This window comes from Macrobrachium rosenbergii, chromosome 26 (assembly GCF_040412425.1).
Source record: "Macrobrachium rosenbergii isolate ZJJX-2024 chromosome 26, ASM4041242v1, whole genome shotgun sequence".
Lineage (NCBI taxonomy): Eukaryota > Metazoa > Arthropoda > Malacostraca > Decapoda > Palaemonidae > Macrobrachium > Macrobrachium rosenbergii.
Genome location: NC_089766.1, coordinates 6,999,889 through 7,023,507, shown reverse-complemented (window position 1 = coordinate 7,023,507; position 23,619 = coordinate 6,999,889). Strand labels below are relative to the sequence as shown.

Below are 23,619 nucleotides of genomic sequence, written 5' to 3'. Positions count from 1 at the left end.
ATGCGATTATTTTTTTATATTCGTATTGAATGGTTAGCTTAAAAAAAAAAATTAATCAAGATTTTTCTGCATTTCCAGAAGTTTGAATTTCAGATTTATGCCACTGATGAATACTTATTTTTTTGCACATATATTATTATCCATGTTTCGTGTGGTTATTTCCATTATATCGCAGCACTTCTTTCCTTCACATTTACTCTCGTTACCCTTATTTTCCATTTAGTTTTCCTCCCTTCGCTTCCTCCTATTTCCTCCCCTGCCTTTCCTCCCAATAACAGGCCCCACCCAGATAATCAAAATCACCATTATGGCTGGCCCCTGGCGCCTCCTGCGAACGTCAGGTTAATTACTGGGAAGCCTTCAACTTGGGCCGTTTTCCTCGCCGTCACCTGACGAACCAGGTATAAAATCGCGATATTATAGTCCTGGATTTTGCTGTTAAACCGAAGATAAGGATATACGAGCCTAAATCAATTTGCAGAAGAGTCAAAATTAATTAAAATCAAGCTGAAGATAAGGATATACGAGCCTAAATCAGTTTGCTCAAAATTAAATCAATTTTGCAGAAGAGTCAAAATTAATTAAAATCATCATTTTATAGTCCTAGATTTTGCTGTTAAGCTGAAGATAAGGATATACGAGCCTAAATCAATTTGCAAAAGAGTCAAAATTAATTAATATAATTATTTTATAGCCTTAGATTTTGCTGTTAAGCTAACGATAAGGATATGCGAGCCTAAATCAATTTGTAAAAGAGTTAAAATGAATTATCATTATTTTAAAGCCATAAATTTTGCTGTTAAGCTAAAGAGAAGGATATACGAGCCTAAATCAATTTGTGAAAGAGTAAAAATCAAACGTATTATTTTATAACCCTAGATTTTGCCGTTAAGCTAAAGAGAAGGATATACAAGATAAATCAATTTGCAAAAAAGTAAAAATCAATTAATATCATTATTTTATATTCCTAGATTTTGCTGTTAAGCTAAAGATAAGGGTATACGAGCCTAAATAAATCTATGAGTCAAAATCATGTGAAATTATTATTTTAGAGCCCAAGATTTTGCTTGTAAGGGCAATACAAGGGCGCACGAGCCTAAATCAGTTTGCAAAAGGATAAAAATCAGTTAAAGTATTTCAGTTCACTGCTCAGTAATGTAGAGGTACCCAGAATGTTTACGGAAATATGTGTTGCTGACTAAAATATTTGTCAGGTTGATTGATCGCTGACTGAAATGTCAGTGACTGATCTGACTGACATGAAAGATTGACTGATTGCTGACTGAAATGTCAGTGACTAAGTGCTGACTGAAATGTCAGTGACTAAGTGCTGACTGAAATGTCAGTGACTGATCTGATTGACATGACAGATTGACTGATTGCTGAATGAAATGTCAGATTTGATTGACTGTTGACTGAAATATCTGATTGATTGATTGCTGACTGAAATGTCAGACTTGATATTTGTGGTTGTGCAAGAAAAAGGTACTTAGAAGAGGAGATACGTATATTTTCAATAATGGGGAGAGTTGCAGTTGTCTTTGGTTATCAGATTCAAGGCCTTTCATAAAGAAAAAGTATAAAGGCAAATATAGCTGGGGAAAATTAGTCCAGAAATACTGAGAAATTCACTGCGTTATGCAATCTAACTGCTGGGAAGAATGGACGATGACAGATTGTTGAAAGCAGCTTATTATTCAGGAGACGAAACCTATAATCTGCTAGATAGATGTGGGTAAGGATAGTGATAGATTGCAAAAGCGAGATTGCTGGCAATACAGGGAATAATGGCGGACTCTTTGTGTATCTATAACCTGAAGACCCGGCAATTCAAACCTCCCTAAACTCTCTCTCTCTCTCTCTCTCTCTCTCTCTCTCTCTCTCTCTCTCTCTATGAAATTTCTCGTCCAATATGCCTTTCTCTATAACTTGAAGACCCGGCAATTCAAACCTCCCTAAGCTCTCTCTCTCTCTCTCTCTCTCTCTCTCTCTCTCTCTCTCTCTCTCTCTCTCTCTCTCTCTCTCTATGAAATTTCTCGTCCAATATGCCTTTCTCTATAACCTGAGGACCCGGCAATTCAAAACTCCAAAAGAAGTCTCTCTCTCTCTCTCTCTCTCTCTCTCTCTCTCTCTCTCTCTCTCTCTCTCTCTCTCTCCCGTGTGTACCTCCTCTTCCTCCTCCCTTCACGGCCTCCTTCGGGAATCGTTAAATCACCACCTGTGTCTTCCTCCGCTCATTATTGATGGCAATGAAGGCGGAGAGCGGAACGGGATGAAAGCGCCCAAGAATTGAGAGTTTGGAATCGATTAAACATACTTCCCCTTTCTCCCCCTCCCCCTCCCTCTCCCCACCTCCCTTTCCCCTTCCTGTGTCTCTGGAAAGGGGGATGAAAGTAGTCTTTCATAGAGAGAGAGAGAGAGAGAGAGAGAGAGAGAGAGAGAGAGAGAGAGAGAGAGAGAGAGAGAGAGAGAGAGATTGTTGTAGGAGTTTTGAACAGTCGGATCTTTTGGTTACAGAGGAAGGGATAAGGAACGAGAGCTCTCAGAGAAAGAGAGAGAGAGAGAGAGAGGGAGAGAGAGAGAGAGAGAGGGATAGAGAGAGATAGAGAGAGAGTGCTTTGGGTGGTTTGAATTATTGGGTCTTTAGGTTTTAGAGGAAGGAATCTGTGATGATACATCTGAGAGAGAGAGAGAGAGAGAGAGAGAGAGAGAGAGAGAGAGAGAGAGAGAGAGAGAGAGAGAGAGAGAGAGAGAATGAGTGCTCTGGGAAGTTTGAATTACTAGATCTTTAGGTTATGAAGGAAGGAATCGGTGATGAGAAATCTCAGAGAGAGAGAGAGAGAGAGAGAGAGAGAGAGAGAGAGAGAGAGAGAGACTGCATTTGTAGGTTTGAACTGTCGGATCTTCAGGGTACACAGAAAGGAACAAGGGACGAGAAATTCGACAGAGGACAAGAGGAAATTGACTACATAAAATGTTTAGCTGTGATTTGGGATTTTATTAAAAACTAAAAAAAAAATTATTATTTCAATAAAATGTATAGCACCATATTAAAAACCATATTAAAAACTAATAAAATATATTTTCAGTCATTAATATTCATAAAGTATTCAATATAAGTCCACTTCCGATACATTAGAGATTTGTAATATTTCCCACTTTCTGAAAGTCGAGAAAATCTTCAGAGTTCAACAAACTGGTGTCTGAAATGGTTGGAGTCTTTCTTAAAAACATATTATGCAACAATTTAAAGGGATTATTAAATGTAATTTAATAATCCCCTTAAAACACCCTTTGTTGATTACGAGGACGCATTTGACAGTGTCTACAGACTAGAATTATGGAAAGTCTCGCAAAAAAATGCCCTGCCATTATTACCATAAAACAAACGGCACAAAATAAACGAAAATGTTTTAAAAGACATTTGATAAAGCATTCCAACCGTCCTGAACAGCTCAAAAAAATTATGATCACAGACGTTCAACTATTTACATCCCCAAATCAAATTAAATACCCCTGTAACAAAAATACTTGGCAATTCTCATGAATGGAATGTAGAATTTTTTTAGCATTTCCTCGGCGCCAAAAGGAAGCATGAGATACATCGACGAAATCCAATTTCAGCATTTTGATATGAGCGAGGAAATAGGAACCGATCTCTCTCTCTCTCTCTCTCTCTCTCTCTCTCTCTCTCTCTCTCTCTCTCTCTCTCTCTCTTTATGAGAGGAAATTCGTTTGTAATAGTTGTAAAAAGGTTTTATTCATTAAACTCCGCCGGAAGCTAAAGGCCTTTGCAGGACTGGCGTAGCAAAGGGGATTCTATTAGATCTGTTTCTCTCTCAGTTTTTCGTTTTTTTTTTACCTAAATAAAAAAAATCCCGAAGCTTTTCAAATCCTCAAAAATCAGAAGCCTAAAATGAATTTCATTTCATCCGAAATCAAAGTAAAGCTTTAGTTTCCTTTCCAGACTTGGAAAAAAATCACTGACGAATAAATGCTTTTAGAGTTCGTGAGTGTTTTCCAAATAGAAATCAACTTAGTATAAATTATACGACCAACGTTATAAAAATTGATAAAGGAATCTGGCTTCACAGAGAACTGTATTTCAATACGTTTGTATAACTTTAAAAAGTGAATGGATTCAGCAATGCCTCCCTTTTTTGCTGATACAAAAGTGACTTATGAGTTTTCACTCATTATTAGAAATAGTATTTGGCAACTTATACGTACTATCCAGTGTCTTACGTATAAAAACAATTATGAACTAAAAACAAGTAAAATATGCGCCGAAATTTCTTTGTCGCAATCGAGTTTCCTGTACAGCCAATACAGCGTATAATCAAGGCCACCGAAAATAGATCTATCTTTCGGTGATCTCGGTATAAAACTGTATGAGCCGCCGCCCATGAAACGTTAACCACTGCAAGGTGGTGGCTTGTCCTATATGGTTGCCAGAAGCACGATTATGGCTAACTTTAACCTTAAATAAAATAAAAACTACTGAGGCTAGAGGACTGCAATTTGGTATGTTTGATGATTGGAGAGTGGATGATCAACATACCAATTTGCTGCCCTCTAGCCTCAGTAGTCTTTAAGTTCTGAGAGCGGACAGAAAAAGTGCGGACAGAATAAAGTGCGGACGGACATACAAAGCCGGCAAACTAGCTTTCTTTTGCAGAAGACTATAATGGGGAATGCCACTCATTTTCAAATATAATACTAATGGATATCATAAAAAGTTTATCGTTTGCCATAAGTAATTTCTAATTGCATTTCCTTGCTCTGCAATTAGGAACATAAGCTTCCGAAGACGAAAATTTAGCATTAAGTTTCACATCATTATCCTGTGATTATGAAAATGTAATGGATGAAAAGAAAAAGAATTCGTTTTCAATGGAATGAAAGATATATATACAAATCTCTCAATTACCCAGAATGTTAAATAGATATTTATAACAATCAGCATTTTGGGGCACTGCCAATACCCAAGCTCATTGAAAAAATGTACTAAAAGTTTTAATTTTAAGAAATATGAAAATATGGTCCTCCAAAATTTTAATGAGACTGTCAGACCAGATGGCCAAGACCTCCCTCAGACTGAGAAACTCGCTGAGGTGTCTTCATAATCAGGAAGTAATTGGTCGAGGTTGGAATGATGACGTCATCATCATTAAGCCTCATTTGAGGATTTTGAACACGTCACGTGATTCATCTAATGAGGTCCATATAGAATTATGAAAGGTATTCATTAGATCACTCATAATAAAATTACTGTTGATGGCTTTCGTTAACTTCAAGGAAGGATTTTAATAAAGTCCTTTCTGTACGTAAGAAGGAATGGGGTCCTCCTACCTTTCCTCCTTCCTTCTCCCTCCCTCCCTCCCCTCCCCCCTCCCCTCCCCTCCCCTCCCCAGGCACCTTCAGGGACTCTGCCTCTTCATCACGAATAGGATTTTCCTCACGGCCACTTAAAACTTGCGTTTCAGTGGACCCCTCCCCTCCCACCTCCTTTACCTGCCTACTTCCCCCTCCTCCTCCCACTCTCCTCACCCTCCTCCTCCTTACGTGTCTGAGCACCCTCTCATCCCCCGGTTTCATTCGACGAGCTACTTCTCTCTTCTTCTTATAATAACTAAGGCCCACCCGGGCCTTGTTTCCTAGGCTCTCCTGACACGACACTTGAGTGGGGAGTAAACACCACCACGCTCCTCCTTCCCCTTCCTCCTCCTCCTCCTCCACCTCCTCCTCCAACTCCCTCCTCCTCCTCCTCCCCTTCCTCCAACTCCTCCTCCACCTCCAACTCCTCCTCACCTCCTCCTCTGCTTCCTCCAACTCCTCCTCCACCCCCTCCTCCTCCTCCTCCCCTTCCTCCAACTCCTCGTCCACCTCCAACTCCTCCTCACCTCCTCCTCCTCCTCCTTCTCCTCCTCCCCTTCCTCCAACTCCTCCTCCACCTCCAACTCCTCCTCCTCCTCCTCCTCCTTCTCCTTCTCCCCTTCCTCCAACTCCTCCTCCACCTCCTCCAACTCCGTCTGAACTCCGTTATTTAGATGATGATTTGGGAGCGGAGTTCGAGAGAAAATTGTATCCACTCCACCTTCATTTTAGGAAGCTTCGAAGTTTTACTTTACTTTCAGACAACGTATTCAGTTCTTCACTGTATACATTACGCAGTGAAAAAGTAGCTTACAAACGTACTGGGGCGAAAAATGGAACCGAAAATAGTCTAGTCTTTAGAAGTGTATTATATAGTAGGAAGAGACGCGAGACTAGAACAGGATAACAAAAAGAAATAAAGTCATTTTTGGAGAGAAGAATTAAAATGTAGGAAAACTGATGATGGTACCAGAAAAGCGCGTATTTTTCAAATGGCTTCCTTCAGTCTTAGAGATTTGGGGATTTTAGTTAATTCTGTACAGACGAAACTAATTAGGATACAGTTTCTGTGAATGTTCGCCCGCAATTTGAGTTTTAATTTCGAATTATTCTTTTCCACATAGACCTTTTCTTCAATCCCTGATACTTCTTTTGTAATTGATTTTCTTATATTATTATTATTATTATTATTATTATTATTATTATTATTATTATTATTATTATTATTATTATTTCAGTAGATTAAACCCATTCACATTGAACAAGCACACCAAAGGGGCCACTGACTTGAAATTCTTGAAGCTTCCAAAGAATATGTTGGTTCCAACCTCCCACCGCAGCAGACCCCCCGACACTGCAGCAGTAACTGATCATGTTGCAGAGCCAGTGATTTTCCATCGCCCTGGGAGAGACGCGAACCCCCTATAACATTTGACTGGCATGCCACGACACTAACCACTATACCAGCGGACCAGCAATATAAATGCCTTGTTATTCCATAGCTCTTTTCTTTCAATTTTTTCTTTTGCAGTTCCTTCATTATCATACCAGTTCCAGGTCCAACCAAAACAATGAAAATCATGAATCACAATCATGCATCTTGGCTGCCCCCTGGGGGGTTGAAAGGTGTAAAATGAGGAAAACCTCGCAGTCGCACTATGAAACAGTTGTTGGAGAAGGTGGAGAGTCAGATGGAAGAAAGGCAATATGGACGGAGGTACAGTGAAAGGAATGAAAGAGGTTGCAGCTAGGACCCTTAAGTAATGTCTACAGCGCACCAACTGAGGTGCACTGACGGCGCTACCCCCCCCTACGGAGGTCGGGATATTGAAGAAATATAGACCACGAATGCCTTCGTGAACCTAGTGGATATTTTTCAATTCCGGTTCTGCCTCCCTCTAGCGAAGGAACTGAGGAAGAGGAGCACTGAAATGTTCTCAAACTTCTTCATTGTTTATTAAGTTTTAAAAGGGATTTCCACTCATTAGTTTTGTTATTTCACATTTTATATGGGTAGTTTTTTTTTCTCATTTCTTGAACGTGGCTTCCGTCACTCATCTGACGAGGGTAGATCTTTCTAGGTGAAAGGGGAGGAGAAGACAGCATTGGTAGGTGAAAGTGAAAGCGAAAATAGCAATGGAAGGTGAAATCGAAAGCCAAAATTGACTGTAGCAACCATAATATCAACCAAACCCCTAGACTGGTTATCGTTAGTATTATTATTTCTATGACAAATAAACCAAATTCTCTCTCTCTCTCTCTCTCTCTCTCTCTCTCTCTCTCTCTCTCTCTGTCTCTCTCATATAGTTAGTATCATCATTTCTATGACAAATAAACCAAGTTCTCTCTCTCTCTCTCTCTCTCTCTCTCTCTCTCTCTCTCTCTCTCTCTCTCTCTCTCATATAGTTAGTATCATCATTTCTATGACAAATAAACCAAGTTCTCTCTCTCTCTCTCTCTCTCTCTCTCTCTCTCTCTCTCTCTCTCTCTCTCATATAGTTAGTATCATCATTTCTATGACAAATAAACCAAATTCTCTCTCTCTCTCTCTCTCTCTCTCTCTCTCTCTCTCTCTCTCTCTCTCTCTCTCTCTCTCTCTCATATAGTTAGTATCATCATTTCTATGACAAATAAACCAAATTCTTCTCTCTCTCTCTCTCTCTCTCTCTCTCTCTCTCTCTCTCTCTCTCTCTCTCTTATAGTTAGTATCGTCATTTCTATGACAAATTCTTTCTCTCTCTCTCTCTCTCTCTCTCTCTCTCGTATAGTTAGTATCATTATTTCTATGACAAATAAACCAAATTCTCTCTCTCTCTCTCTCTCTCTCTCTCTCTCTCTCTCTCTCTCTCTCTCTATCGTATAGTTAATATCATTATTTCTATGACAAATAAACCAAATTCTCTCTCTCTCTCTCTCTCTCTCTCTCTCTCTCTCTCTCTCTCTCTATCGTATAGTTAGTATCATTATTTCTATGACAAATAAACCAAATTCTCTCTCTCTCTCTCTCTCTCTCTCTCTCTCTCTCTCTCTCTCTCTCTCTCTTATCGTTAGCATCATTATTTCTATGACAAATAAACCCTTTCACACCACCAACCTCCCCTCCCTACCCCCATCAAATTCTCTCTCTCTCTCTCTCTCTGAAACCCAGACACACCTCACACCTACTGCCACCATAACATCCGACCTGCAATATCCTCCTCAGTTATTGGAAACGCCGGCTGTAAAACAGTTTTACAGCGTTTGCACTTTCCTCCGGAATATCACTGTATCATGAGCTGCGCGCCCACCGCGTTAAAGGCAGCGGAGGACTGACACTTTTAGTCTTCCATTGCGTTGTCATAACGCCTCTGTTTAAGCCTGGAAAGGTCGCCTTTTATCGCGGTTGAGAGGTGATGGTCTGTTATATATTTTTCAATTTCGTCTTTACGGCCGAAAGTCGTGGATGGTAGTTTAACGTAAGTAAACAGTGCGCCGAAGTTTCTTCGGCGCAGTCGAGTTTTCTGAACAGCGTATAATGCTGTGTGAAACTGTCAGCCACGGCTCATGAAACTCTCAGCGGGGGCCCATGAAACTTTCAGCCACAGCAGGGTGGTGGCCTGCGTTGTTGGCACCTGTAGCAGTGCCAGGTGCATGGTCATGGCTAATTTTAACCTTAAATAAAATAAAAACCACTGAGGCTAGAGGGCTGCAATTTGGTGTGTTTTATGATTGGAGGGTGGATAATCAATATACCAATTTGCAGCCCTCTAACCTCAGTAGATTTTAAGCTCTAAGGGCAGACAGAAAAAGTGTAGATGGACAGACAAAGCCTTCTCAATAGTTTTCTTTTGCAGAAAACTAAAAACGGATATCGTATATTTCAATTTTGTCTTTAGGGTGAAAGTCATGGATTCTAATATAGCAGAATAGTGAGATTCAGATTCTTGTAATATAAATATATATAAATGTGTGCAGTGGAACTCGGGAACCAATTATATCTGAAGCATCACAGTAAACATTCAAATATATAAACAGAAGCAGAGAATTTCGTCGCAAGACTCTATACCAATAATCCTGACAGACGAGGTAGAAAATAACAAGAAAACGTTGCACAACCAACTTGTTATATGAAATACTTGTTGACACAAAATTCAACTCCAGAATTCCAAACTGAAATCCGACAGACTTCTTAGTTTAGAAGGATTTGTTGTGTTGAAATGCGAAACCATTTTGATCACAGTGACCCTAATCGGTACAGATATTCTTTTTTAACAATTAGAATGAACTGTTTCGTTGTTTTGCCATTGATATATGTTATTGTTTGATTAAAATTATGTGCTTTGTGTAGTTGATTAAAGAACAGACTATTATATCTAAAATGTAACGTTTCATATAAACTTTGGTTCAGTGAATATGTTTGTCTGGTATCTATGATAAATAATAAGACAGTTTTCAAAAGATGTTCATGGTTATTTCTTTCTTGAAATTACACCAATTTTATATATTGTTTCAGTAATTTAACCTATATGTTATGTGGCTTATTTAACTCTTACAAATGTTGTTTGAAAACCATTCATGATGGCGAGAATGTCTCGTGAGAAGAGGACTCATTTCCAAGTATTAACACCTACTTTTCTTTCAACAGATGATGTTAAGTAAGCCTGACTTCACAGGGGCTCAGGTGAGTGGGTAAATATTACCTCATGTAGTAGTTAGAAGGAGTTAGCAGGAGTGTAGTAGGTACGTTGATCATCTGAGAAATGAGAATTATGATTTACTGGAAATCGAACTGGTCGATTTTTGCAACAACATAGAATTTATCTATACCACGGATGCTAAAATACACTAGAGCGTTATCAGCAGGCTGTTCATAGCAGATATAGTACTATTCAGTGCTTCAGTGCAATCCTCCTGGAACAGGAAATTAGATAAACAACTTCACCTTTCACCTGTTTCCGTTTCCCTGTGACCTCTCTCTTCTCTTCCTCCTTTCTCTTCGGAGGTGCCTCACACTGAGGGACCTGGGCCAACCCGAACGAACTGTAAGATCTGTAAGGTAAGGAGTCTTCCCTCTTTCGAAATGCTTTCTCTTGCTTTCTCTTCTCCACCAACTGCTCCCTCAACCCTTTCCCTCCTTTCTCTTCGAGGTTTTCCCTCTTTCGAAATGCTTTCTCTTGCTTTCTCTTCTCCATCAACTGCTTGCTCAACCCTTTCCTTCCTTTCTCCTCGAAGTCTTCCCTCTTTCGAAATGCTTTCTCTCGCTTTCTCTTCTCCACCAACTGCTCCCTCAACCCTTTCCCTCCTTTCTCTTCGAGGTTTTCCCTCTTTCGAAATGCTTTCTCTTGCTTTCTCTTCTCCACCAACTCCTCCTTCAACCTTTTCCCTCCTGTCTCTTCGAAGTCTTCCCTCTTTCGAAATGCTTTCTCTTGCTTTCTCTTCTCCACCAACTGCTCCCTCAACCCTTTCCCTCCTTTCTCTTCGAAGTCTTCCCTCTTTCGAAATGCTTTCTCTTGCTTTCTCTTCTCCACCAACTGCTCCCTCAACCCTCTTCCCTCTTTCTCCTCGAAGTCTTCCCTCTTTCGAAATGCTTTCTCTCGCTTTCTCTTCTCCACCAACTGCTCCCTCAACCCTTTCCCTCCTGTCTCTTCGAAGTCTTCCCTCTTTCGAAATGCTTTCTCTTGCTTTCTCTTCTCCACCAACTGCTCCCTCAACCCTTTCCCTCCTTTCTCTTCGAAGTCTTCCCTCTTTCGAAATGCTTTCTCTTGCTTTCTCTTCTCCACCAACTGCTCCCTCAACCCTTTCCCTCCTTTCTCTTCGAAGTCTTCCCTCTTTCGAAATGCTTTCTCTTGCTTTCTCTTCTCCACCAACTGCTCCCTCAACCTTTCCCTCCTGTCTCTTTGAAGTCTTCCCTCTTTCGAAATGCTTTTCTTGCTTTCTCTTCTCCACCAACTGCTCCCTCAACCCTTTCCTCCTTTCTCTTCGAAGTCTTCCTCTTTCGAAATGCTTTCTCTTGCTTTCTCTTCTCCACCAACTCCTCCTTCAACCTTTTCCTCTTCTCCTCGAAGTCTTCCCTCTTTCGAAATGCTTTCTCGCTTTCTCTTCACCAACTGCTCCCTCAACCCTCTTCCTCTTTCTCCTCGAAGTCTTCCCTCTTTCGAAATGCTTTCTCTTCTCCACCAACTGCTCCCTCAACCCTCTTCCCTCTTTCTCCTCGAAGTCTTCCCTCTTTCGAAATGCTTTCTCTTGCTTTCTCTTCTCCACCAACTCCTCACTCAACCCTCTTCCCTCTTTCTCCTCGAAGTCTTCCCTCTTTCGAAATGCTTTCTCTCGCTTTCTCTTGCTCTCCACGGCCTCCTTCGGGAATCTTTGAATCACCACCTGAGTCCTCCGCCCATAACTGATGGCGAGAGAAAGCGGCGGAGAGAGGAACAGGAATGAGGCACAAAGAGTTGAGAGTTAGAGGGAATCGATTATACTCTCCTTCATCCGTGATGATGTCAGTGAGAGAGAGAGAGAGAGAGAGAGAGAGAGAGAGAGAGAGAGAGAGAGAGAGAGAAAGAGAGAGAGAAAATCACAAATAAAAAATTTTATGGAGAGAGAGAGGAATTACAACTCCGAAATTTCATAGAGAGAGAGAGAGAGAGAGAGAGAGAGAGAGAGAGAGAGAGAGAGAGAGAGAGAAATTACAACTAATAAATTTCATGCAGAGAGAGAGAGAGAGAGAGAGAGAGAGAGGAATCACAACTAAGAAATTTAATGAAGAGAGAGAGAGAGAGAGAGAGAGGAAATCAAGGCTAAGAAATTTCATGGATAGAGAGAGAGAGAGAGAGAGAGAGAAGAAATCAAGACGAGATGAATAAATATGGAGGAATTCATAGCCAGCATTAATATGTCTCAGTTATAATAAAAAAATCTTCCGTACGGAATTCGAGGTGGGAGCACAAACTGTTTTATTTATCCAGTTGAACAGAGAATCAACTGAAGCTCAAACATTTTCTTAAATCAAGCGTTGATCGGCATAAAAATAATTGGGCTTTTAGTTTTCTGTAAAAGAAAACTATTGTGCCGGCTTTGTCTGTCCGTCCGCACTTTTTTCTGTCCGCATTTTTTCTGTCCGCACTTTTTCTGTTCACACTTTTTTCTGTCCTCCCTCAGATCTTGAAAACTACTGAGGCTAGAGGGCTGCAAATTGGTATGTTGATCATCCACCTTCCAATCATCAACCATACCAAATTGCAGCCCTCCAGCCATAGTAGTTTTTATTTTATTTGAGGTTACAGTTAGCTATAATCGTGCATCTGGCAACGATATAAGGCAGGCCACCACCGGGGGGCCGTGGTTAAAGATTCATGGGCCGCGGCTCATACAGCATTATACCAAGACCACCGAAAGATAGATCTATTTTCGGTGGCCTTGATTATACGCTGTAGCGGCTGTACAGAGAACTCGATTGCGCAGTTTTTACTTGTTTAATTCGGAGTGAAATGTTGAGCTGTGTAGATGTTTGGAAATGTTGCAGTCACCTAATAAATGTAAGTTGAATGAGGAATAAAACAAGTCTCTATTACTTAAAGCCCTTTGAGCTCTTAAGATTTGGATCATCTTCCATTTATTAAAGATAGAAATAAGTAAAATGCTCCGAAGAAACTTCGGCGCAATCGAGTTTTCTGTACTGCCGTTACAGCGTATAATCAAAGCCGCCGAAAATAGATCTACCTTCCGGTAGTCTCGGTATAATGCTGTATGAGCCGCGACTCATGAATCTTTAACCACGGCCCGGTGGTGGCCTGTCCTATATCATTGCCAGATACACGATTATGGCTAAATTTAAACTTAAATGAAATAAACACTACTGATGCTAGAGGACTGCAATTTGGTATGTTTGAAGATTGTAGGGTGGATGATCAACATACCAATTTGCAGCCTTCTAGCCTCAGTAGTTTTTAAGATCTGAGGGTGGACAGAAAAAGTGCGGACAGAATAAAGTCCGGACGGACAGACAAAGCCGGCACAACAGTGCTTTTTTACAGAAAACTAAAAATAACGAAAAACGAAAGGATTTCAACTTGTGTTACGTCCATATGCAAATAGTATTTGCTCTGTTCCAGTTCGTTGAAGCCATATTCCACCTAACTTCTCTCCCGGCTGGGAATCTTATCTCGTTTCTACATCGTTAGCTATAAATTTAACATCTTATTTCGGTATATTTTTAAGTCTTGTGGCAGAATACCTTAAGGGAAATCGCATATTATTCTCGAGTTTTGTAAAGTCTTCGTTGCTAAGGCTCTGTCAGTATTCAAATTCCTTCTGTATAACATTTTCCTAATTGATTTTGAGTTCGTCTTTTTTTCATGGATGGGGGGAGTGGCGGGGGTGTGGGGGGTGGGGGTGGTGTTCGTGCTCTCTCATGCTCTGCGAAATGAAGCAGCTTTGGCCCAGCGTGGTAGGATGTAGGGCTCGCAGACTCACCTCAAAATGTTTGCTGAAAGGCTGGGAAGTAACTGTTTATGGGGCTACTTTTCTAAAGGGGAGAAATTATGTGTGTGTATATATATATATATATATATATATATATATATATATATATATATATATATATATATATATATATTACACACATATACAGCATATAATATATTAATAGATAGATAGATAGATAGACAGTGAAGAAAACAATTGTCAGCTCACGAGGAAACTACACGAGAAAAATGGCCTACCTTTGAAGAAGTAAAGTAACGAGATAAGGGAATATTTATACGCGCGAGAAACGTCACTTAGATAGTCGGAGATAAAAGCGAATGGATGGTTAACATTGAGGCAATTTATGTATGGAGGCTGGGGAAAATTCAAGGAATATTGAAGAGGCGGGGTGGCGGGTGGGCGGTATTCCTCTTTTGGAAATTCGCTGCTATGAACGGTTCTCTGAGATATGCTATTTAAAGAAGGAGGAATAGATAAGGAGAGATATCTTGAAGAAATGAGGAGAGATCTTGAAGACATAAGGAGAGATATTGAAGAACTAAGGAGAGATCTTGAAGAAATATGGAGAGATACTGAAGAAATATGGAGAGATCTTGAAGAAATCATGAGAGATCTTGAAGATATAAGAAGAGATATTGAAGAAATAAGAAGAGATCTTGAAGAAACGAGGAGAGATATTGAAGAAATAAGGAGAGATCTTGAAGAAATAAGGAGAGATACTGAAGAAATAAGGAGAGATATTGAAAAAATGAGGTGAGATCTTGAAGAAATAAGGTGAGATTTTGAAAAAATAAGGAGAGATTCTGAATAAATAAGGAGAGATCTTGCAATGCACTGAATATTTGGAGAATTTTTATAAAAAAAGCATTCTATGCATTTATATTATAAAAATGAAAACAAAAATGTTTGAAAATATTTGATATTTACTTCAATAAGTTTACGAGCGGTTACTATAGGAAATGATTGCATTGGTAGTCTGTACCTCCTGTATAATTTACGCATACAGGCCGGTTGAGAAACATGATCTATTCCTGTTATAGTAATACTTGGCATTACACATTTAGGTACCCGTAAAGAAATTGATTTTTAAATTATTACTATGAGATCTAATTATGAGTTCTTATGTTTAATATATTTTGAGGAACAGCGGTGAATCCATTGGGGAAAGAGGACTACTTCTATCTAGATATACTTAATGTCAACACAAGTTGTGAACTTAATTCTTTATGGATTTATAGATTTATGGATCCTTGTTGTATGTATACACACACACATGCACACAAACAAACACTCACACAAATACACACACCTTTAAACATCTATCTCTACTGAATATCAGGGAAACGAAGCATTTCTACATGCTTTCTTGGTGACTTTGGCACAAACGCATTTTTCAAGAGATGGTTCTCCTTCAGGGAAAGACTTTGGTGCCCCAGATTTTTTTTTAATTCGATGGAAATTAAGCGTAAGAGTTCACCTTTGACCTGACTCATCCCTCGTCTCCAACTCTTTCATCTCATGAGCAAGATGAAAGCTGTGGAGAGAGAGAGAGAGAGAGAGAGAGAGAGAGAGAGAAACTTAATGGGGTTTGATAATACGCGGACCTGAAGTGGAATGTCGAAGAAATGAGAGAGAGAGAGAGAGAAATTAAATGGGATCTGATAATACGCGGATTTTCAGTGGAAAGCCGAAGAAATGAGAGAGAGAGAGAGAGAGAGAGAGAGAGAGAGAGAGAGAGAGAGAGAGAAAGAGAGAGAGAGAGAAATTAAATGGGATCTGACTTGGATTTTCAGAGAAGAAATGAGAGAGAGAGAGAGAGAGAGAGAGAGAGAGAGAGAGAGAGAGAGAGAAATTAAATGGGTTCTGATAATAATAGGATTTTAAGTGCAATGTCGAAGAAAGAGAGAGAGAGAGAGAGAGAGAGAGAGAGAGAGAGAAATTTAATGGGGTCTGATAATACGCGGATTTTAGGTGCAATGTCGAAGAAAAGAGAGAGAGAGAGAGAGACAGAGAATGTTGAATGAGATGACAAGATATTGAGTTCACTGTTCGCGTTTATTATGGAACCCGATCTGCAGATAAGATTTGATTTTTTAAAAGTTTTTTTGGAAGCTGTACAAGAAATTCGTGGCTAAAACAGTTTATTTTAGTATGAAATTATATAATAATATTCAATAATCATGAAAATGTAATGGAAAAAGAGTCCATCACTTGGTATCGAATTATAACAAATAATTCCTGGATCTTAAAAATAATACCAAATTTTGATAACTGATTGTGCAGTTGGAACCTGGAACCTCAAATGTTCAAGTCTTCTTGCCTTCTAATAATTTACTTACATTTTTATCTATTTTTATATTAATTCATTAATTTATTTTTTTCCGTTTTTGATAATTGATCTTTTCTTTCTGTATTCCATATTAACCTTCTGTTACTTATTTAAATGAACACCGTGTTTTTTGGAAGCTTGAATTTCAGTTCAACAGCCCCTGTGGGTTTGTTCCATATGAATAGGGTTCGTCTTCTGAGTAATAATAATAATAATAATAATAATAATAATAATAATAATAATAATAATAATAATAATAATAATAATATGCAGGGAGTAGACCCTATTTTAAGCATGTCTTTTTAATAATAATAATAATAATAATAATAATAATAATAATAACGCAAAGAATAATCAACACCTCGCATCGTGACAAACATCCCATCTCCGTTAAAGCAAGCGTTATTAAAAACCTTAATAGATAACGGCTCTTGTTATGATCACCAGCTAACCTAAGTATTGGAAAAAGCCCCCTCCCTCTCCCCCTCCCCCTCCCTACGACCTATGATACGTCAATCTCCAGAGTTAATCAGATTAGCCAAGCCATATGATTATAATGATCAGCCGGAGGTTGACAAAACACGCTGAGGCTTCATCATAATTAAGGAAGTAAATGGGCGTAATTTATATGATGATGATGATGCTAATGATGATGGTGACGTCATCATCATAATCATCATTAGGATGCTCCTCTTCTTTCTGGATGATGACGAGGATATTGTAGTTATCTTTTGATGATGTCTTTATAGATTTCGCTAATGATGTTCGTTATTTTACTTTCTATATGATAACGACGTTATTATAGGTATATTCAGATGAAGACTGTATAGACTTGCTAATGATATTCGTTACTTTACTTTCTATATGATAGATAGTATATGATAGGTATTTTCTGATGAAGTCTGTATAGATTCATGAACGATAATCCCTCCTCTCTATATAAATTTGTTAATGACATTCATTACTTAAATTAATTCTTGTAAAGTTATCATTTAAATCTTCCGTCAACATCATATAGGAAGGAGGAATCCAACTCCTTCGTCTTGAATAAAAGTGTTCCTCACTAGCTCTTAAAAAACTTATCGTTTTTGAGAGGCTTTCCTCCAATTCTCTCCCTTCCCTCCCCACCCTCTCCCCTCTCCCCCTCACCCCCAAACCCTCTCATGTCCCAGGGGTACCCGAACCCCCCAAGGTTTCATTTGATGACCGTCTTCTTGCCTCCGCTTATGATAAATAACTAAGGCTTACCTAAGATTCATTTCCTGATTCTTTCTCAAAAATTCACTTAAAGTGTGGCGTAAACACCACACTCCCATTTTACCTGTGCTCCCTTTCTTGGACAAGGTAAGAGAGAGAGAGAGAGAGAGAGAGAGAGAGAGAGAGAGAGAGAGAGAAGTTTCATCATGTTTGGTCCCGAAAAATTAGCCTACAGGAGTTTTGCTGTGAAGGAGAAGTGAGACTTACAAGCGAAAGAAAGGTATAATATAATATTAGAATATATACCAGTGTAAGGGTAAAGGGGAGAAAAATAGAGAAAATAATTTTTTAACTGTAGGATGTACACATATAAAAAAAAATTATGAAGGCTGAAAGGTTTTGAATGGATTGATCTAGTGTTTTCAGAATACCATCGCAACACTCAGTGGCCATCAACAAAAAATATGAATTATGTCGTGGTTAAACGTAAGGAAAAACAAACCTTAAAAAAAAACACTTGATGGCTTCCTGATACAGTATTCATATATAGCTATAAATACTTCAGAAAAGTTATTTATATTTATAAAGTATTATTTAATATTGCCAACGATACAAACAAAATGGAAATGAATTTAACAAAGCCAAAACTAAAACGAAAATGCGAAAGTGCTTACAACTCCAGAGAGAGAGAGAGAGAGAGAGAAAGGACGCTTACCTCTTCATGGTGTCGCATCCCGAATTTGAATGTCTGTCCCGACGAAAGACTTAAAGTCCTGGAAACGCCCAGGAAGTTTTCTTGCTGTTCCTCAAACGTTGATTTATTTCCATGCAGGGGCGGACTCAGAATACTAAACATACGCACGTAGAGAGAGAGAGAGAGAGAGAGAGAGAGAGAGAGAGAGAGAGAGAGAGAGAGACTGTGAAAGGAGGTTTGTACTGGCGTGAATAGGGGAGGAGAAATTTCATAGAGAGAGAGGGAGAGGCTGTTATTTGAGGTCTGAAATGACAGATCTTTAGGTTATGCAGGAATGAACAAGAAGGAGAAATTTCATAAGAGAGAGAGAGAGAGAGAGAGAGAGAGAGAGAGAGAGAGAGAGAAATGTGTTTTGAACCGTGGCTCAAGGGGAAACGAACTGATAATGAGTTTTTAAACTATGTTAGAAGTAGAACACTCTGTACACCCCAAATGTACACAAGGTATATTTTCTATGGAGAAACACATGTAAAGAACAGTAGCATTCATTAGTAAAACGTACCTCCGTAGAATCTAATTATGAAGTTTGGCATTTTAATAAAGAAAACTATTATCAGATACAAGTCCACTAGTTCCAATATCAGGCAGTTATTCAATCCGTTAATATTATCTGATAGTTTCAGCAACTCTGGTAAATTTCTGTGGAAGAGGAGGTAGACTCAAAAAATCCATTGATAAAAAAGAGGGGAAAACATTTAGAGCAAATTGTAATGAAACTTTTTCCCGAAAAAAAAAAAACTCCTTTCATAGGCGGGCGAGTTTCTGAGAAACAACACAGTTTATGGAAGGAAAACATCCGTTCAATTTTTCCAGGAGAATCTAATTCCAGGAAAATAAGCGGTGCTTTCGAAGTGGCTTCATTACGCCAATCAACAATTAAATTTGGAAACAAATCATTCGACAATTTGGTGGTTGAAAAAGAGACTTACGTTGAATTTTCACGTTCCTTCGAATCACTTTTTTCATTCGTTTTTTTTTTTTTATTTGGTGTCCATTTTCAGTCATCTTTTGCGATGTTCCAGCAGGTAATACTATTAAAAAAAATTATACAATTTTTTGAAAAGTATGTGTGCGTGTGTGTTTTTAGTATGTTCGTATGTGAGTTTTTGTGTTGTGTGTTTGTATGCTATTGTGAGTGTTTGTGTTTGTGTGTGTGTATGTTCATATGTGAGTGTTTGTGTGTGTTTGTGTTTGTATATTTGTATGTGAGTGTTTGTACATTCGTATGTGAGTGTGAGTGTTTGCGTTTTTATGTTCGTGTTTGTGTGAGTGTTTGTATGTTCGTATGGGTGTGTTTGTGTGTGTATGTGTGTTTGTATGTTCGCATGTTAGTGTTTGTGTGCGTGTGTGTTTGTATTTTCGTATGTGAGTATTTTGTGTGTATGTTGGTATATTCGTATGTGAGTGTTTGTATATGTGTGTTTGTATGTTCGCATGTGAGTGTTTGTGTGTGTGTTTGCGTGTTCGTATCTGAGTGCTTGTGTGTATGTGTGAGAGAGAGAGAGAGAGAGAGAGAGAGAGAGAGTGTATATAAGAGCAAACTGAACTCAGAGACCACTGGAAGATTCACACAAACAATTTTTCCTGCATTTTTGGTTACAAACTCGACTCTTCCCAGCAAATATTTTCGGGAACCACCTTGAAAACGCGGAGTAAATCATTCACGAACTTTGATAACGTTCGCAGAACCCGAGATTCATTTTCAATTTCCTTCTCTGAGATACTTCGGGATTCAGAAAACCAGGCCAGTGAGGAACTTGTTCCCTGTCTTATTTTGGGGGCGGGTGGGGGGAGGGTTTTTACTAAATTTGGGGGGAATTTTCTCAGATAATTGATTTATTGATTATCTTTAATTGGCGCATCTTCAAAGTGGAGAGGCTTCGGGAAAACAAGGAGAAAGAGACGAAGAAGAAGAAGAAGAAGAAGAAACTAATTGATTGAAGAAGATTGGTAATTTGTTTTTTGGTCTAGTCACTAAGGTAAATTTCTTTTTTAACATTGCATGTTAAATTTTCATTTTTCATATTTTAACATCAGAGCCATTATCAAGCGGAATTGGACCGTCAGAGGCGGCACCCCTCCGCCCTCATCGGATCAACTCCGTTGATAGTTAGATAATCATGCAATTAGCTGAAAACATCTCTCTCATGTATATATATATATATATATATATATATATATATATATATATATATATATATATATATATATATATATATATATATATATACAACATCCTTTATGCTCTTACGATTACATAACGTGCGACATCCAAACGTGAATGAAAACATCTGATTCCGAACCAACTTCCCCCCCCACCCCCGAAAAAAAATAAAGAAAATAAAACCTTACATCCTAACCAGGATTAAAAAAAAAAAAAAAAAAAAAAGAGCAGATAAAACCTTGCTTTCAATAAGATCAGAGTGAAGACAGACATTCCGGCATCGTTCGCTTTCCATTCAATCTTGATAAAATCCGGTCACCGCTCCGTAACCTGCCCGGAACGGAATCAATCGGGGTGAGATGAAAAGCCGCTCTATCACCGAGTAAATGATGTTGCTGGGAGGAGGAAATCCCTTCTAGCATAAATTGAGCTGAGTTTTTCTTCTCCTTTCTCTGTTTAACTTTTTATTTATTTATTTAATTATCTTTATTTTTATCTAATAATTTAAATGATGCTACGCGAAGGAATTCTTTAGGAGAAACTGAGCTCTGTTTTTCACTCTAATTATCTATTTGTTTATTTTTTTATTTACTTATCTATTTGTGTATATATTCATTTATTTATTTGTTTGTTTATTTATTTACTTATTTAACTCTCTTCTTGCCTGGTTGCGTCCGTCTCCGTGACGTCATTGACTGGTCCACGTAAGTAATTTCATCTGCGCATCTCAGCAGTATTTTGTTACGATTTGCTCTTATTTAAATGTGCCTACATTCACGTGAAGCGGATATGAAAGAACAGTCATTCATGAGGAAATTTCTTAACAAAACGCAAATGTAAAAAAGGTAAAACATAGAATGAGGAGAATAACAAAATAAACAACGATGAATCAACACATGCAAACAATAAACATTGATTAACGAAGCGTCAAACACTTGTCATGTTTTAGTGAATATGTAAAATCAGATAGGCTTGCAGTGACGAAGGGGAATCTATAACTTTCTCTCTCTCTCTCTCTCTCTCTCTCTCTCTCTCTCTCTCTCTCTCTCTCCATCCGCCCGACCGTTAACTAATATGTCAAACTGGGAGGCTGGCCTCTTCAGTAATATTAATTTGGCGTTGGTGGAGCGAGCCCGCCTGCCGATGGCTCCCTTCGGTTGCTTTAACATGGGAAGATAGGCGCGAGAAGACGGAAGTGATCGCTGTATTCAGTAGTTGTAACTAGAATGATTTAGTATATATATATATATATATATATATATATATATTATATATATATATATATATATATATATATATATATATATATATATATTTATATATAGAAATAATCAACACACATTCACGTGTGGACAGAAATAAATTTCTGACTCACGTCAGGATCGAACCAAGGTCTTTCAGTTGAAAGGCAAGGGCGCTGCCCACTAGGCCACACAAGTCATAAAAGAAGTTGGAACCTGAGGGCAACTGCGCCCAAGGAATTACCTGGGCAAGCTAACTGCCTTTTCAATTGAAAGACCTGGGTTCGATCCTGATGTGAGTCAGAAATTTATATACATATATGTGTGTGTGTGTGTGTGTGTGTGTGTGTGTATCGGCAGCAACAACTAAAAACAACAACAGTATCAACAACAACAACTAAAAGCAACAGCAACAACATAATCACCACTGCAAAACAACATTAAGACGGGATGTATAACCGTCCCCTATACCAACACCACGACCCATAAACCAGCAAAAAATCATTCGTCATTCACTGGAACGAGAGAGCTGTCGATTCAGCAGGTCTGTTTATCCGGAAATCGACGTGTTCGACCCAGGTGTGATTTGTCGAGTTGCCAATTAGGAGCACCTGGCCTCAAGGGCTCTCTGCTTAGGCTAAGGTATCCGGGTTCCTTCTTTGGCTGTATTTTATGGCATTTTGAGGTTATTATTATTATTATTATTATTATTATTATTATTATTATTATTATTATTATTCAGAAGATGAATTATTCATAAGGAACAAGCCCACCAAAGACTTGAATTCCATTCAAAAAATATAATGTTCATTAGGAAGAAGTATGAGGAAGTACAGGGAAATACAGGAAGAATAGATGTCACTTAATAAAAAAGGAAAATTAACAAATTAATAAATTAATAAATAGATAATAATGTATTAAAATGCAAGGAGAATAGTATTAGGGTAGTAATGCATTGTATCTTCGCTTGATACTTCTGAAGTTCGTCCATTTTGATTTTCTTCTCAAATTATTTTTCTGTGTCTGGAAGTTAGGTGGTGGATAATATTGTTTTAATTGCTATGAAGATATATCCATCTAATAACTCTTTTTAATTTTTAAGGCTTTAAAAATAAAATTAATGGAAACAAGAGAGTGGGAAATATAAATATGGAGATATATATCTATCTAATAACTTTTTTCCAATTTGAAGATTTGTAAACACAATAAATGGTAATGCGAGAGTGGGAAGTATAAACATGAAGACGCTGAGAGAGAGAGAGAGAGAGAGAGAGAGAGAGAGAGAGAGAGAGAGAGAGAGAGAGAGAGAACAAAAACTTAATCATTAGAGCCGTATGATTATGCTCGTACATACCCATGCATATAAGTAGAGAGAGAGAGAGAGGGTGGGGCGGGGGGAGAGAGAGCATATACCCCAATTCACATTATTCTGGAGTTCTGGAGCTGACCCCAGTACATACGCAATTGCTGAGAGAGAAAGTGCAGTGGCAACGGAAGGAATTCTGCTCATGAGAAAATTTGCCATAATACCGTGAAACACTTTAGTGCTAAAACATGCACTAAAGGCACTACAAAGTCAAGACAGCATGCAACAAGCACCAGACTCCCCACCCCCACCCCCCCACACAACGTGATTTAAACCCTCATGCGCAAGCACAGGATTATACGCTTGAACGTCATCAGAGGCTGAAAAATCTCTTGTATACAGTTCCCGTCTTCTTCAAAAACCGCCCTATCTCCAAAGCACAGGCTATAACAAGGCGTCATAAAACGCCCAAGATATACGACCCAATTACGAGGGGGGGTACAACGTAAACTAACGAGAAGGAATTGGCGGTGCAGGAACCAATAAAGTCAAGAAAACTACAAATTTGATGCCTTAAATCACTCGCGCGTGTGTATTTGTTACCCGTGAGCTGTGCAAAATGGGAATTAGATTTTGTGGATACAGACGGTCGGCTTTCTCTGGTTTTTTGTGTTGGCTGTTTTTGCTCTGTTGTTTTCAAGGCCGACTCAGTGTCATTTTTGTGTGTTTGTTGTGTCAGTGTGTGTGTGTGTGTGTGTTTCTGTAGTAACACCTTCAGTGTGTGTGTGTTTG

At 38.7% G+C, this 23,619-nt stretch overlaps 1 protein-coding gene across 1 annotated transcript in view; it reads right to left on the bottom strand.

Moving 5' to 3' along the window:
• The window catches only part of LOC136852687 (trichohyalin-like), an 86,915-nt gene extending 73,951 nt beyond the window's left edge, over nucleotides 1–12,964 (bottom strand). Inside the window, exons 1-4 of the mRNA XM_067127598.1 lie at nucleotides 12,924–12,964; nucleotides 11,460–11,752; nucleotides 10,298–11,266; nucleotides 5,812–6,032 (exon numbers count right to left, since the gene is read on the bottom strand). Of these exons, the coding sequence (XP_066983699.1) occupies nucleotides 5,812–6,032; nucleotides 10,298–11,266; nucleotides 11,460–11,752; nucleotides 12,924–12,964 (1,524 nt within the window). The remainder of the gene's footprint in view (nucleotides 1–5,811; nucleotides 6,033–10,297; nucleotides 11,267–11,459; nucleotides 11,753–12,923) is intronic.
• Between the last annotated feature and the right edge of the window lie 10,655 nt (nucleotides 12,965–23,619).